This window comes from Coccinella septempunctata, chromosome 6, assembly GCF_907165205.1.
Source record: "Coccinella septempunctata chromosome 6, icCocSept1.1, whole genome shotgun sequence".
NCBI classification, from domain to species: Eukaryota; Metazoa; Arthropoda; class Insecta; order Coleoptera; family Coccinellidae; genus Coccinella; species Coccinella septempunctata.
In genome coordinates this window covers 31,040,259-31,056,856 of record NC_058194.1, presented here as the reverse complement: position 1 = coordinate 31,056,856, position 16,598 = coordinate 31,040,259, and the positions used below count along the sequence as shown (strand labels likewise).

At 37.0% G+C, this 16,598-nt stretch overlaps 1 protein-coding gene across 1 annotated transcript in view; it reads right to left on the bottom strand.

Moving 5' to 3' along the window:
• LOC123316058 overlaps positions 1–16,598 on the bottom strand; it is a 40,298-nt gene that overhangs the window by 3,660 nt on the left and 20,040 nt on the right. The window contains exon 5 of the mRNA XM_044901977.1: positions 1,503–2,289. Within this exon, the coding sequence (XP_044757912.1) occupies positions 1,503–2,289 (787 nt within the window). The remainder of the gene's footprint in view (positions 1–1,502; positions 2,290–16,598) is intronic.

Genomic DNA, 16,598 nt, shown 5'->3' with positions numbered 1-16,598 from the left:
ACTTAAAGAGTTCGAAACTTGAATGAAATTACATTAAATAAGGAGCTCAAGGAATATCAATGGGTTTTTCATGAAACTGAATAGATCTGGAGACATTCAAAACAGTTTTTCATATACTGCGTAAAAATGTTCCTAATATCATGCAAATAAACTTAAAATGTATGTCACAGAGGATGATGATAAGGTTGCCACTATAAAATTGCTTGAATATTTCTCGTTGGAAATTGACATTCTACACGCAACACTTTCGTGTTGGGAATGTATTCGATATTCCTCATGGTATGTGAAGGTGTAACTCAACAGAATAAAAAATCGACAAAAAATAAAACGATTTATTTGTGTATGATACATGCAGTATTGAATATGGACATATTTATATGCAAACGAAAGCAGAAATGATAAGAAACGTGAAAAGGTGCATCAAAATAAATAAAAGCCTACAAGTAACAACGCATATAATTCAAATAAATCATTCGAGAAAATTGCACAATAAAACGAGTACAAAATATCTCTACATCGAACATTCAACATAAAATATATCACCATACATTTTTCTGTACAACTACTGTTGAACTACATAACCAATTTCAAACAGATTACAATGTGTTTGTAGAAAAAATTTCATTAAATCTCGACTTTAAATTCAACAAAACTGACCTCTTCGACTGTCTCAACAATTTCTCAAATTTCACAACAGTTTCACTAAATTTCACTCGAGGCACTTCATCCATCATGCTATAAGCCATTTTTTTCATTGTTTATCACATCCATGGGCTTATCAAATACATTCCTGGCCTAAAAAGTTACTAAAATGAAATTTGTCATGGTTCGTGTGAAAAACCCTTCACCGGACATTTTTTGGTGAAAACTCATGGCTTATGATTATGAACGAAAATGATGATTAAAATGGATCAAAGCATGATTTTATATAGCGCCTGAAGCATCCCTTATACATCAGAACCTCCACAACTTACCAAATACTGTAAGCAGTGGGGTGATTCCCTATATTCGAAAAAATGCAGTCTTTGAGGTTTTGAAATGATTTTGGTCGTATAATAATTTAGTAAGCACCATGTAGTATTAATGAAGAGAGCCCAATATATCTCTGATAGCATGTTCCAATAAATTTAAGCTTTTTCTATTGGGACATGCTGTTTTTGGCGTATGTAAGAAACAATCAATCAATTTGTGCAGTACTTCTGAATTACTACCGATTGAATGGAATTACAGAAGGATTTGAGTGATTGAAACCAGATTTCATTGTAAACCTGAGATTTTATCTTCTTTTGATACACGAATGATGAAGTTAAAATGGGAAAAAAATGATTAAACGAAAAGTATTCGTTAAAAACAATTTAAAATCTAACGATAAACGGTTTGTACTTCACAAATTCTTGACTATTTCTGACTGACAGTCAAAAAATCTTCCTACACTTAACATATTTTACACTATACACAAGACTTAATAAATGCACCTAGTGTCTAAGCATGAACAGACTTACCATTGTGATTCTGAAGCTCCAACCTTAGGTTGGAATGGTGTCCGGGATTCGAACTTTCTGATAGGGTGACTGGGGTTTGGGGGGAATCCAAGGGTTTGGTCCCCACAAAGGAGCTCTCCAACCAGCACAGTTTCTGGCTTCCTCTTGGACTGACCGAGGAACTCCTCTGGCTTGCTGTGTCTTGACTATCGTAACTGGAAGGCCTGTTGTCCTCCGGTTTCAACCCGCTGACGTAGTGGACTATTGCAGACGTAACCTCTTTGATCGAGGACTGGATATCAGGGTTCATCTGGTGATGATGGCTGTTCTGGGGTAACAGAGTGTTGGCTAGCCTCTCGGCCGGAGTCCTTGGTTTCGTGAGCCTCTCCTGCGATCTCCACCCTAAATAAGGCTGCCTATAACTAAAACTACTCCTAACTGAAGATGGCGAGAGAGAACCGTTGGCTTGTCGCGTGTTGAAACTACTTCTTGTTGAGGCACACGGTGAGGAGGCCGTCGAGTTAAGCTTCGACGTCGACCATCGAACGAAGGGTTGGTTTTGGGGGGTTGGGCTCAGGATTAATGGCGATTGGTTGGCGGATCCTAGACTACTGAGGGAGGTCGTGCGACTCCCGGTGCCGGTCCATCGGCTCTCCCTGTTTTGGTGTTTCTTGAGAAGGAAGCCCTCCTGCGGTATCTGCGACTGTTTGTACCAGTCCGGTATCGTGAGTTTTTGCAAGGAACGCTGAACCCTGAGCTGGTGCTCCGACATCACCCTTTCTCCTTTCTGAAGCTCATTTTCTGGTGGCTGCAAGAAAAAAGAAGGATTTAAGTTATATTTCATGAAGAAAGTCATATTGTTGAGAGATTAGGAGAGTGGTAGAGTCCCATCACTAGAAAAATGACTACTTTTGACAATTTAGCACAGATTCTGTATTTCTGTGATTCAGAACACAAAAGGACCCATTCTTTCAATCATTCACGAAGTTTATGATATACTCTTATTGACCTCCATCAAACCATATCCCTAAAAGTTAATCAAATCATATGGGGGATACTACTATTCATGATAATTGGACTATTTAAAAACGATTTATCAAAGATTAATGATACTTTTCATGAGGGCTATACTATGGGATATATAACGTGTTCAGGGTGGTCAAAATGGTGAAGAATGGTGAAGACCGTAGCCTTCTACGATTGTTCGTTTTTGAGTTATCAGCAAAAAAATGAGATTTTGATGATTTCGAAAAGTTCTCATAACTTTTATGTCTTTGAATATACAGGTCTGAAAGTTCAACCTTGTACACACTTTTTTACGTAGAATCACTGACGAGCTCAAAATATATTTTGATTTCGAATCATTAGGCAAACTTTTATTGAATTTGTTATTTTGGGAATTGGAAAAATCTTTTGTCAGTAGATTCTACGTATAAAAGTGCTTCATGAGGTTCGAGTTTCAGATCTTTAACTTCAAAGAAACAAAAGTTATGAGAACTTTTCGAAATCGTCAAAATCTCATTTTTTCTAATAACTCGAAGACGAACAATCGTAGGAGGCTACGGTTTTCATCATTCTTTGTTCCTCTGAAAAAGAGCTCGGAAATGTGCCATCCGTTTTCTTCTAGCTCTTATAGTTCTCAAGATCTCCTCAGTATACAACGAATTTTGCCCACCCAGTACTTACGGGTTAGATTTTTCAATCATGTATACGAAATTATGGTTAGTTAGAGCTATCAAAACCATCAGTGAGCAATAACGAAATAAAGTTTAAGTATGTTGAAACTCATCTAGTAGGTAGCTAATAATCATTTACACCACAAAAACATTCTCAATAAATATCTCAGTGTTCCGGAATACCCTGCTTTTGCTAGGTGCATGAAGATGGTTAAAAATTGAGCAATATTCGAATAGTACCAACGAAACTATAGGAAACAAATCAACTTCGAGAGTAAATTAAAAGTTTAACTACCTTCGCCTACCTGAAGATGCTATAGTTATAGCGAAACACTTGAATTAATTGATTCAGTTCGGCAATATCCATTGCACAATTCTGATTCGATAGGACTTTGATATTTTCAGTAGTTGGGCTGATTCATTTCGACAAACTATCAATTTATAACGTGCTCTTGCGTAAGGCCCATCCATCTTATCGTTGCTACTCAATTTAATCAAAACCTTATGGCGGAATTGCCTGTGTTCAATTTGATCAACTAATTAGATTCCCGATTGACCTTTGGGCCGAAATGGTTGCCATTATATTATGAAATATAAGGGTTACGTAAACAGTACCTGAACGCTACAGATAAGGGGAAACACGATAGTAACAGATATTGAACATGTGGACTCCTCTGATACTCCGGGGATTTTTCATTTTGAAATTAATCACTAGAGCTGTGCAGTTATATGATATCGATGGAAGATTCATTGTTTCTAATCCAAAACACGAGCTTTATTTAATTGAGAGCTCTGAGCAATGAAGTTTTACTTGAGATTGAAGTATTTCTGGATAGGAACAACCAAAAAGTAATTTGATCAATTGGTGGTTGAATTTTAAGCATAAGATGAGTGTGTGAAAAATTCCTCGAACTATAAACGACTGGTTTTGTTCTTGAACATAAGTTTGATTTTAAATTCAGGTCTGCTGTTCCAATCGGTTTTCACATATTTTTAAATAATCCGTTTCATAAATTCATGAATCATTTTGAAAAAAAGTCTTAAGTAACGCCAGAATGTTGTTCCACTTTTCAAAAAAGTATCCTCCTTTTGTGCTAGGCTATATTTGTAAACATAAGCATCAGCGAATTGTTAATGAACACATACCGATGAAAAACACTACATAAGCCTTCGAAATTAAGTATTCCTGTCTTGAACATCCTGTGTTATCTCCAATAGTATCAAGTAGTTTTTACATAACACACTCCCATGTTTGTCACATATCTAATTACAGCGTATCCATATCCTTACACAAGATACAATTATGCCATAATTAATGGAGTCCATCAAGGCTAAAAATATCCTAGAAAAGAACACGAATTTCAAATGGATTCAAATTTCCATTGTTCGAAAATTCGCGAGCGAAACAAAAGGCTTGTTTTCGAAATGAATAAACGCCACAAAAACAATAGTTACGAGTGAGTAAACTGAAAATATCAGTAGACAATATTCAGAGGGGTTTCAAGTTACCATTTCCTCCCAAATCAAACTCAGGCGAACCCATCTGTGTCTGTAAGAGTCAGGGTACAGAAAACCAGGCATCTCCATATAGTCCAAATCACTCTCCATAGTAGTAGCGAACATCTACCGCCCGATTTGGGACACTACTAAATTTCCAACCTTGTTTTTGAGAGATGCTCCTACCCATGTTTAATTATTTAATGATCCAGGTACTCTACTCAATTAGTCTCGAGTTGTTGAGGGAATAACTTTCAATAATCTTCCAATTAGTGTTGATTATTTTTCAATTCCAGTCCGTAAATTGGTTCTAATCTACGAAATGACCTAGTGGGAGATATTGGGAGTAGTTATGGAAATGCCAACGTTTCGTTATCAAATTCCGCCCATGAAAACGTTCCAAATCTCACACATTTCTGTAGTTTTCGGAATATCCTAACACAAACGATTTTTTTTAAATACCTATTCAAACCCCTTCAATCCCTAAACTGTAGAATCGATTTCAATGAATTTCGTGAGCTTATTGTCTTTGATACACCCAAAAGAATTTAGTAACAGAACCGTACTAGATTCTTGTGTCCGTACATTCTTTACGACTGGGTAAAACTGATTTTCGTAACATTTTAGAGATATAATAATAATATCAGCACATACTCCATCATCTCTGAATTAATGGAATTTCGAAACTGATAAACTTAACTTAAAGGACTCCATCATCAATGGTACATTGGGGTAAGGTCAGGAGATCGGGCTGGCCATCATCTAGGACCTACCCCACCTATCCACCGATTTGGATAATCTGAATCGAGATAATTTTCAGCTTCCACTGAAATATGATCTCTGGTGTACTGTTTCCGAAAATCAGGAAGGTAATCTCTCAGAAATTCCAGATACAATGAGAAATGTTCGTATTTCTTCACCTTTTCCGAAAAATTTAATGCGAAAAATGGATATACAGGGGAATGTTTCTGATATCTCATTAAAACAAAGGCTCAAAAAACTAACTTACGTTTCTGAGTATCACCATTTCGCGAAATTCTTATGTCATGCTCCCCAAAGATCACAAGAAACCGGGTACTGAGTAAAATATACGCGAGCACTGAAAGATCCACTAAATCCTCCGATAAAACACTAGGTCCTAATCACGTATCGCATCTCTATCTATCTAAACAAATATTTAGTTATCCACTATCCAAACAAGAATGATTTATACACCTCGTTTTTGTCCTCCGAGTTCTGCTTCAAATCAGCAAATAGTAGGATAGACTGCCTAGCAGGAAAAAATTCGTGGAGTTGCTGTGAAAGTTCAACACCGATAACATACGATTCGATAATCGTACTTCGATAAGTTCGACGCTGTTCGTTTTGCAGTTTCTGGAGTTGTAGGCTTGATACATGAACCTCCGCAGAGTGAAATACGGCGATGAAAGAAAGACACCAACAATTCGAGAAACATGAGTTGTGTATGTATAAAATTAGGGTGTTTTCCCACGTCACTGGGGATCAATATCTAACCTTGTACCATCCACGTGCGACAAACTGCCTTCAACAAACCTTTCAACTGAAGATATAACAGAAAGTGACTGGTCCAGATGGAACGTAGAAAGCTTTCCCCCAAGCATTAGCTCGGAAAAGTGGAGGTCTTTGATCTCACCCCACCGGCTGAAAGGTTTTCATGTTCGTGATTGCGTCATGGGCAAAGTTAAATGGACCGCTGTTGTGTGCATGCGACGATCCTGAAGGGAGGCGTTGACCTTAAGCTATCCAGGAAACTGGGGAAAACAAAGCTTCCCAAGGGTGGAGATCTGAGAATTCACAGTCAATTCATGTCGTTTTATGAGTATGGCCAGAGTTTAATTATATGTGGAAGAATTTAAGTCTCTACGAAGACCCCAATCCTCCTATGTTTTCCTCGTCCAAGACATTCCTTGCGCAGGCTTGCAATGGCAAGGCATTCAGTAACCAGGTGAACAGATTGCTCACAGAATCTACACTCGTCAGTTTCTGGTAAGCCCATTCTGAGGAGGCGTAACTCAACAGAATCAGATCCAGAACTTTCTGGAATGATCCATTACTGGAAGATTCCTCCATAGCGTTTATCTTTTGGTTTCTTGCTTTTCCAGAAACTTTGTCTTAAGGGTGTGTTTTCCTATATTAGAGAAAGGCTCTGAGTCAGTAGGTGGCGGAGTGTGATGGACCTTGGTTTTCTTCGATTCCAGAGTGGAACGCAGACTGAGAAGACCTTGTTGTTCTGGCCTTTGTCATTGAGTTTCCTTCGGCACTCCCATGCCAGCTTTGAGTCAATGACCTAGTGGTTCAGTAGGTACTTTGATAGCGGCTTGACTATCAGAATGGATCACTGTCACATCCTTGATAGTTTATTGACAGGTTTATGTCCAGGCATCTTTAGATTGCAAGTATTTCTGCCTGAAAAACACTCGAGCATGATCCTAACGATAGTGTACGAAGCAAAAAACCTATTTTCACGCTGTTTCCCTCCCTCCTTCGTTTCATCTCCAACTTTCTGTATATTCAAATCATCTTTCCACAAATTCTGGACTATTTTTGTCCTCCCTGAGTCTATAATTCCGAAAGACCCTCATATAAAAAGGCAGATGCATGGTAATGAAACGTACTCTCGCGCTCGGCAGTATGTAAGATAACTGCATCTTCTGTTATCGAAGGCACTTAACACTTGCCCTCATAATTGCCTTAATAATGAGTCATCTCATCAAACCCAATTTGACTTCAAGAACGTATCGGAAATGTTACGTAGCAGCTCGGATAAGATCCAGTGTACCAAAAGATAAAGGGTTCATTCTTGTATCAATATTTTCATTACTTCGTAGACGTATGTGTGCAACTGTTGACTTTTTTCAGTACACCGTGATGATCCGCCCTCTGTATTGTTCTACTCTACACACTTACGGGTTGACTCAGAAGTTATTTTTAGAAATCCGTGGTAAATATTGAAAAGTTCAACTACCCCAAGTCGTATTTCGTAGTTCAAAGGACGTCACAAAATATCCAGATTTTTGGAAACACCCAGTACTTCGAATTCGATTCGTTGTTTTTACGCAAGTTGCTCAAACAACTTGCCAAATCCGCGACCTTCCTGTGTCGAAACAAAGATATTTCCGGCCAGAAATACATCAAGAAATTATGTCTAGACTTAATACATGTGTAGGATCCCTCTAAACATGAAAAGATTTATTTTTACCTCGCGCTGACTGGCCATAACGAGCAAGCTCACTCTGTAGAACTGTTTGCAGCTTTCAGAATGTCTGACTCGGTGAAACATTTATTACATTTAATAGATTCATTGTTAGAAAGGGATAAACAGCCTTAATTCTTGTATGGAAAGATGAATAAACAAGGATTGTCATGGAGATTCAACCAATCTGGCAATTCTGAATCCAGGTGTTCAAAATAATTAATGACAGTTTTCTGAGCACGATACTATATCAAGGATTTCACGTTTACGCCAACGATATTCTATTCCTTGCCGTCGACTATCTGTGCCAACCTATTTTCAGACCCATTCAGAGAAATCGTCACATATGAGGAAATTCTACAAGGTTTAGCCGAAATTGCTTGAAGCCTCAGAAATTTCTAAGGAAGTACTTACAGATAATTAGGTAAGTTATTAGTGTCAAATGAAAAATTTTACCGCTTGCTAGGTGCGAAGGTGATCACAATGATGATTCCAGTCCAAAATACATGATGCATACCAAACATGTGATATCAGAAATCAAAATCTACAAATAAAGGTTATTTCTGATCTGTGAACAGAAGGACAACAGATACAAGAAATGTAACAGTCACAATTTCTATCGTATCCTGCTGGAACCCCAATATATTTTTTGTCAAAACAGCAAAAATCGAAAGCCAATAGGAAATTTTTCTTAATAGGTAAGAGTGCGTGAAGCAGAATACTGATTTTTTGGTATTAGAAAACAAAAAGCTTGAACTCACACACTTCTCTTACCTCTCCTACCCCAGTACCCCAGCGGTTCTTCTTTGTTTAAACGTAATACTAAAAACCAAAAACAAAATTAATAATTTAGTAAAATAATAACAGTGAAACAATAAAGACACAATAGTTTTTTTCCTTAAATATAGCGTCTTCTCTCAAGATTGTCCCCTCATATGAAATAATATTTTGATTTGGGATAAAAAAAGTTAGGACTTTCTACAAACGTTGGTTATTATCGAATCGCGAAGAAATCAGTCAGTACTCATAGGAATCTTTGAGCCTGAGTACCTCCAATGGCATGCAGTAAAACAATCATCGCTCATAAATACATTTTAATGAGTCATTTGATCATCAGAACAATTTTACATGCTGGTCGCATATCGTCACTCATTTGCATGGGAGAAGTTCATCATTGTGTTACATCATAATCCATCCGAGAGCCCTCTGTGAGAGCTTAGAAGTTGAAGTGGAACTTGACTATATTCATGAGCACGGAGCAGGATATATGTCACTTTTTTGGAGAGTTTGGGGTTTGGAATTTCCTTCCTTTGTGTCGATTTAGAAACTTTACGTACACTTGGTTCATGACCATTTCTGATAAATTCGACAAAGTTCTCCCATAATTGAAGTCCAATTTACCACTGATTATTTATGATTGGTAAATTTCAATCTGTGAGAAGTTGAACACTGCGTTCTATCATCGAATGTGGCTCATAACCAAGAAACAACCTCATCATTATGTCGATGTTTACACTGCCTACTTTACGTAGGATAAAGTGAAAAATAACATCAATGAAAAGACCCATTGTGCTGTCCTGTGAGATAAATGCTTGATAAGCTCAAGTCTTTCATCGGCATGGTTGAATACATGAATAGAGGTTTTCGATCATTCGAGAATTATTCATCAACCAAGTCATGCAAATGCGAAAGCGATTGCATATATAGTTGACAGCAATTTGTTGTGGTGAGCTGAGAAATTGTACGGTATGGATTGTTCGGATCACTGCGTAAAAATCTGAAAAATGTGGTTTTCTCGATAGAATTCCTTCAACACACCCCCGATCCTTGATTTTTATTTTATCATCAGTTTGGTTAGAAATGAAATGACACCTAAAAAAATCTAATCACTTTTTGTTGTTCTCTGAGAAAATGGACAAAATTATTGCCTACAGATGCGGAATTACACCTACTCTGGGTGAAGTTAATTCTAGGTACTTGATGTAATAATCTTTATAGGGTGGAGGATCAGATTACTAACAACTAGTCTGATGGAGACCTCTCAAAGGGGTATTCAGCCGCACTACATGTTATTAGATGTAATCGCAACAATATAATCAAGTTTCTCTAGTCAATTGATGATATCCTGCTAGACTGAGAGGCTGTGTAGTTTATGGACGTGAATTATATCTCAACAAAGGATGAAAATCCAGGGTCAATAAACAGCACATTGGCTGTTGATGATCCAGCGGTCGAAAAGAAATCTTAGTTGGTCGTGAAGGAAAGTCAACAAAATAGAAGTCAGGAAGAATGAAAAACAAATGTATTTAAACCCATTTTCTATTGGCTTAAAGTTGACCAGAGAAATTCAAATTTGTTCATAGAGTCATTCGGGGTAACTGAGCGCAGTGGGTAAGTGTGCGCAGTGCGTATATCTCGACTATGCAATGTATGAAAGAGGGGTTCATTTGGGTGAAGCAAGGGCGCAGAATCGCCATATTAGTTTTTCATAGGAGTGCGCCGTGCCACGTTTCTTTAACTTTTTATTTGCAATCAATCAAATTCACTAGTTTTCTTGTTAATTTTTAGCATCTCTGCAAATTCTGCCAGGTCCAAGTTCCGAGTCCCTCAGTGTTAAACAATTTTTTATTCTATCGTGCTAAAATTAATCTAAATATATAATAAAAAAATTTGGGTTCTCTTAGCTGCTTAACTCTATAAGAACGTCAATTCAAATTTTGGCTTACTGGGGAAAGTGTGCGCGGGTAAGTGTGCGCATAGATTCATTATAAGGGCATTAGTTCAGTGAGGAATAAATTATGACATTGTTGATTTTCTTGGTAAGACTCGAGCTGTATTCGGGTTCGGCTTTTGGACGGTCCGAGGATGGTTCTAGAACTGCGCAGAGGATTTAATACTAGGGCGCAAGAGTTTTGCGCAGTCCTAGAACAATTCTCGGACTGTCAGAAAGCCGAACCCGAATACGACTTCGATCAATATTGTCCTATTTGTTCAGAAAAATATGAAGAGCCACCAACAGGGGAATGTATCAAGTGTTGTGTTCGCCAAGAATTGTGGCACGAATAATAATGCACTGCTTGTAAAAAGGCGCTCCTGTATTGACAATAAACAGCATTTCTCTAATATTGTAACATTTTGATGACATTATTTTGTAATTTGTTTTGATTGGGTGGTTCATAAAGCACTGCGTTCACTTACCCCGTGAGGGTGCGCACACTTACCCGCAATACGGGGCAAGTGAACGCACTCCGACTTTCTCTATTAAATTCTTTTTTGCGGAAAGAAAACGTTTTTGTTTGTTTGCTTTTTGATGTTTTTTTATAGATTAGAAAATTCTCTATCTCATGAATATGTTTTAATTTTCCTAGCTTCAACATTTGAAACAGGGTATGGCTTGAAAGGCAAAAGTGCGCACAGTTGCCCCGAATGACTCTATTTTTCTTTCGCAATATTCGCAATGAGTTGAAATGTACTTCGTCATTTGTACTGACAAATGAAACAACCGCTCGTGACACATAAAGATGCCAGTAACTTAGTAGGCGTTGTGAATACTTATATCGGATTGCATAGAAACGTTGGCGTATAGAAAGCAATGACGAACCATTTATAAATGATGTGGAAATGAAGCTATGCTGAGAAATATTTCCGATGGCATCCAACTGCGAAGACAGACATCCGCAGCCATGGCAGTAGCAGCCTTTGTCATTTGGTAAACCCCGTCTCTGTGTGAAGGAAATTGAAGACTCTCTGGATAATTTCCAGAACGGAGTCGATTTAATAGCATTTCTGCAGGGTATGTTGAGTTGAGAAGCACTGCGTTCATCGACCCCAAGAGAAATTCATAAAATATATTTTCTACAATTCAAGAAAAATTATATTTGAAATGTATGTCTGAACTTCCAAATTTTCGTTTTGAAATTGACTTATTCAACAATAAGATATGACGTTTTACAATCTACATCACTCACTGAGTCCTCGTTCTGACAAATAAATGGCAGTATTCTCGACAGAAAGATTTAAGCAACATCAAATACTGAAACCGAGTGTTTTTAACACTGATCCTGATAAAATGATAACATTCTCCTAATGATACAAACCAGTACGTACTAGTGAAGATGTTACAAACGATTTAAGCCAAAAGGCGCATCTGTGTAAGATTAATCTTCATATTACCACCAGCAGCTGTTTCTCTTCATATGGTCGCGTGTCAAACCGTTACCATTTCTTCGAAGTACTAATTGAAATTCCAATTGAGCGAAAAATTAAAAACGTGATGTTAGAAGGACCTGATAGATTGTATTCATGAAACTCGAAGCGTATTATACACGCAACGTTACGTATAACAGTAAGAGTGTTTACACGCAACATTTTTCATTTCAGTTCGCCTTTCATTTGATGCAAATGATCAATTTTCCATTCTAGCGTACGCGGAAGAATTTATAATTTAGAAGGGAACAAAAACACTGAAAATTTGAGATATATTAAGGTTCAATATTTCTGAAATATTCGAAATATACTGCTACACAAAATTCAGTCTTGTCCACCGAATGAAAATTTTCAAAGTTCAACTTCAGACATGCGTATCTCCTAGAAAAAATTATCGTATAGCAAAGGGTGATACATATTCTGAAAAAGCAACTCTTCTAGTAACGTATCTCGAAATTTCATGGACCTCAGTGCAACCGTTCGGTCTTGACGAGTCTTTGAATGACACCATCTTTGGAGAGCGTGCTCGATTATCATACTCGTAGGAAATCAACATGATTTCATAGTCGTAAAACAATAGTTTATTGCACCACACCAATTCGGCAATTCGAACGGTAAATGCTAGGAAAGAATCAACCGTAGGTACTATCTCATAAATTCCTGTACTGTGACTGTTGGAAAGAGCAAATGCGAACCATTTCCGCCTGTTTTACATACATTGAACCTTTATATCGACCATATCTCGCATAAAGTTGATATCCCGTACATGACATCCTCCCTGCTGTTCTGTGTCGCTAACGTATACCGTGAAATTTACCATAATATACACATAATGTAGGAGCTATTGCCCGATATTGAACAGTTGAGAGGTAAGGGTTCTGTCACGAATGCATCTAGAACCTCGAACGTGGGCATATTTTATAATCATGTCTAATTGGCTTATCTGGCACACCTTCGGATCCAGTTGGCGGCGTGGGCGAGAATTCTGTGTTATTTCGAATTTATAGCGATATTTTCACGATCGTCATTTACTATATCTCCATATTGGGCTCCATTGAGAAAATGCGGACTCTTGGAATTCAGTCAAAAAGTTTATTTTCTCCCATATCAAGTATACTCCATTCACTTTTATTTTAGCACTCGGTTGGCCATGGAAATTTGACACATTTCACTCTGTATAGTACAAAATGTGGGGTTATGAAGCTTGTCAAAACATTTCTTGGTTTTAAATCAACGCTATGTTGCCCGTTCTACGTAAAAGTTTCTGTTATTACGTATTTTATCACAATGTCGAATCTCTTCGGAAAATATGTGACGAACATAATTTAAGTTTATACAAACTGATTGAAGACATACCAAATCCATTTATTTGCATGGAAAATACAAGAGATCAGAATAATATCATAATATGCACTAGCTTGAGGAGAGTTAATGTTCGTTACCTTCTTTGGCCGAAGTTTGAATACGTTACATCAGTTGTAGATTTCAGAAATATTAACCCGAAGATGAAATGCATATGATGCAGTGGTTGGGAATGGGTATCTCCCGAAGGAATTAACAAATAATTACAAGAATGTTAAATTCTTCAACAAAAATCATCTTGCATCAATTCAAGTAAAAGGAATTAAAGGAAGTTTCACATGAATAAACAATTAACAGGACAACAGGCGCGTATTTGTGGCTGTTCATCTTAATACATTGATATAATAATAATAATTGGGTATTTATTGGTACCTTAAGACATTTGCAATGTATAGGACAAGTCAAATGAAAAATAGAAAAATCAATTTTCGGGAATTTATTCTACGATGACATTAATCGAAAATCCTGTAGTAAATTTTTCGCATTAATTCACTCAAACATAAAATTCTCAAATGCCACCACTTTTTTGGGCCCCCCAATAGAAGGAAATTCTTTGTCATCTTCTTCATTCACAATCTTTCTGATTGTGGAAATATTCAGCTGAAATATAAGTCGTTTAGATTCAGATGAAACACTATATAAATTCTCTTACATTGAATATGTTCGCTAGCATCTGACGTATTGTGGATTTTAGAATATCAGGGTATAACTATATTTGAATGAGCAGACCTGAATTCTAAATAGCCCTTCCTGAAGCCCTGTCACTTTTTTCAATCACTTTAGGCATTTTCGTAATAAAAATTGATATTAGTTGTGGCAACGGCGTTATGACATTAACGACATTTCATGAGTGCCAACCTTACTCCGTTCTAGTTACAAAAACTTGAGAAAATTATTTCATGGCCAACCGACTGCTAAAATAAATGTGAATGGAGTATAGGTAGAAGAATTTGGATATTCTGTGTCTGCTGTACCATTTCCCAGGTAAACGGTCAAGTTAGCCTTCTGGATTGTTGTTGTATTAATTAACTAGCAGCAAACTACAAACTGTGACTCTGACCGACTGACGTGCAAAAAGCATTTATTGTTGAATGCTTCTTCAGTACTATAGGAAGAACATAGAAGGCGAGTTGAAACATTCTTACTCCCTGTCAGGAAATGACAAAACCCAGACTGAGCAACCGTTGAAAAACAGATAAGTCGCTCTGGAAACTCTCACACCTCACCATTTAAACATCCAAACTTCGCCTTTTCAACCAATCCCTTTGTTAGATCGCTCTTACATCCAACATACCGAAGATAATGAATGAAACAAAGTAGAAACGTTCACGGTAGTAGCAGAATGCGCCCGTAGTCGAGCGTAACTGTTGGGGGAATCCAGGAGGGCATTTCCGGGTTTTTTCTGAACCGGAAACGACTGACGTGCGTCCATTGTGTGCCTTATGGTATGATCCGTGCGAGTTTTGGACTATTTATAACGGAGGAAAACGAATCGATTGCAACGGGATTCAAAAGGTTAAAAATAGTGTAGAGATGCAAGCTGTTGCCGGATGGCAGCTCACAAAGATTAATCAGCGACAAGACGTCAACATCAAATTTGTTGGTGATTGATAACCGAACCAAGGATCCGAAAAATTTGCATATTGCGTGAAAATTTGATTGATCGAGATAATACAAGTTACAATAATCTAGATTTGTTCCTATACACGAAGATCTACAGGGCGAGTCTTTGAATCGTAGAAATATTTCAACGGTAGATTCTTGAGGCCAAAAGAAACACTTTTTTTTATACCATTTTTTCCGATTCGGTACTGATAAAAAGATATAGCCATTTTAAGTTTTCATAATGAGCTGTGCCACCCCTGGAATAACAAAATTACCTTCAGAATAACTAGCTAAATCTGTGACACTACACATCTGTTGGTCTTTTAAACAGAGTTGCTTTCACCCAAAGTACCCAATTTTTCGAATCTCACAGAAATTTTTCATTTTTGACCATCAAATTACTCTAAAACGGCGCATTATATTAGAAAATATGAAGAATACTATAATTTTACAAAACGTTTGAATATTCATGAGATAGCGTCCAACTTAACTTCAAGAGTTGGGTTCTTTGAAAACCGCAGCCTCCTACGATACTTCGTTTTTGAGTTTGTCAATTTCGTAAAGTTTTCATAACTTTTTTGTCCTTGAACATACAAATCTGAAACTTGAACCTTCTACAGGCACTTTTTTACGTAGAATCCACTGATGAGCTCAGAATATTTCTTCAATTCGAATCATTAGGTGAACTTTCATTTTTTCAAATGCAAACTTTTATTGAATTTGTTATTTTCGAGGTTATTTTTGAAATTTCAGTAGATTCTACGTATGAGAGTGCCTAAGAAGGTTCAAGCTTCAGATCTGTAACTTCAATGACAAAAAAATTATGTCAACTTTTCGGAATCGTCAAAATCTAAATTTTTGTTCATAACTCGGCATCTAAAAGCGATTCTGTCTTCAGATTTGGATTAGTCATGAAAAAAGAGCTCGAGAATGTATCATCCGTTTTCTTCTAGCTGCTATAGTTCTCGAGATCCCCTCAGTAGACAACCAATTTTGCCCACCCTGTTTATTACCTACAAACCTTCAACTAAATTCGGAGAAATTACAGAAGGGGTAGTGAATATGTTGAAATATTGAAGAGGTGGGTTATAAATCGAAAAACTAATGAAATATTGGGAAAACTGAGATAAAAATGGACTAAAGTTTGAAACAAGAAAAAATCTCCCAAGATGAAAGATCAGGACAAGCAAAATTGTGATAACTGAAAAAGGGTATAGGAAAAATTGAAAATGTTGGATTTTGACCAGTTTCTGAACTATTTCTATGTTGGAATTTACATTTCCACTATTTCCAGAGAGCAAATGTGCAGTATTTCACAGGAATTCGATTTAACTCGGCTATTTTATGAAATATTCGATATTTAATTATGATTAAATCAGGCAGTACCAATTTAATAATTCCTCTTTCTTGGTAAACCCATCAGCATCAGTATTTCTATTCGATATGGTTGTTAATTTGCAACAGTTCTCAGAGTTATTGAAAATAGAAGAGAGTATATCGAATATTTCTTTGGGACGCCCAGAAAACGAGTTATTGATTGAAACAACAATACATTAT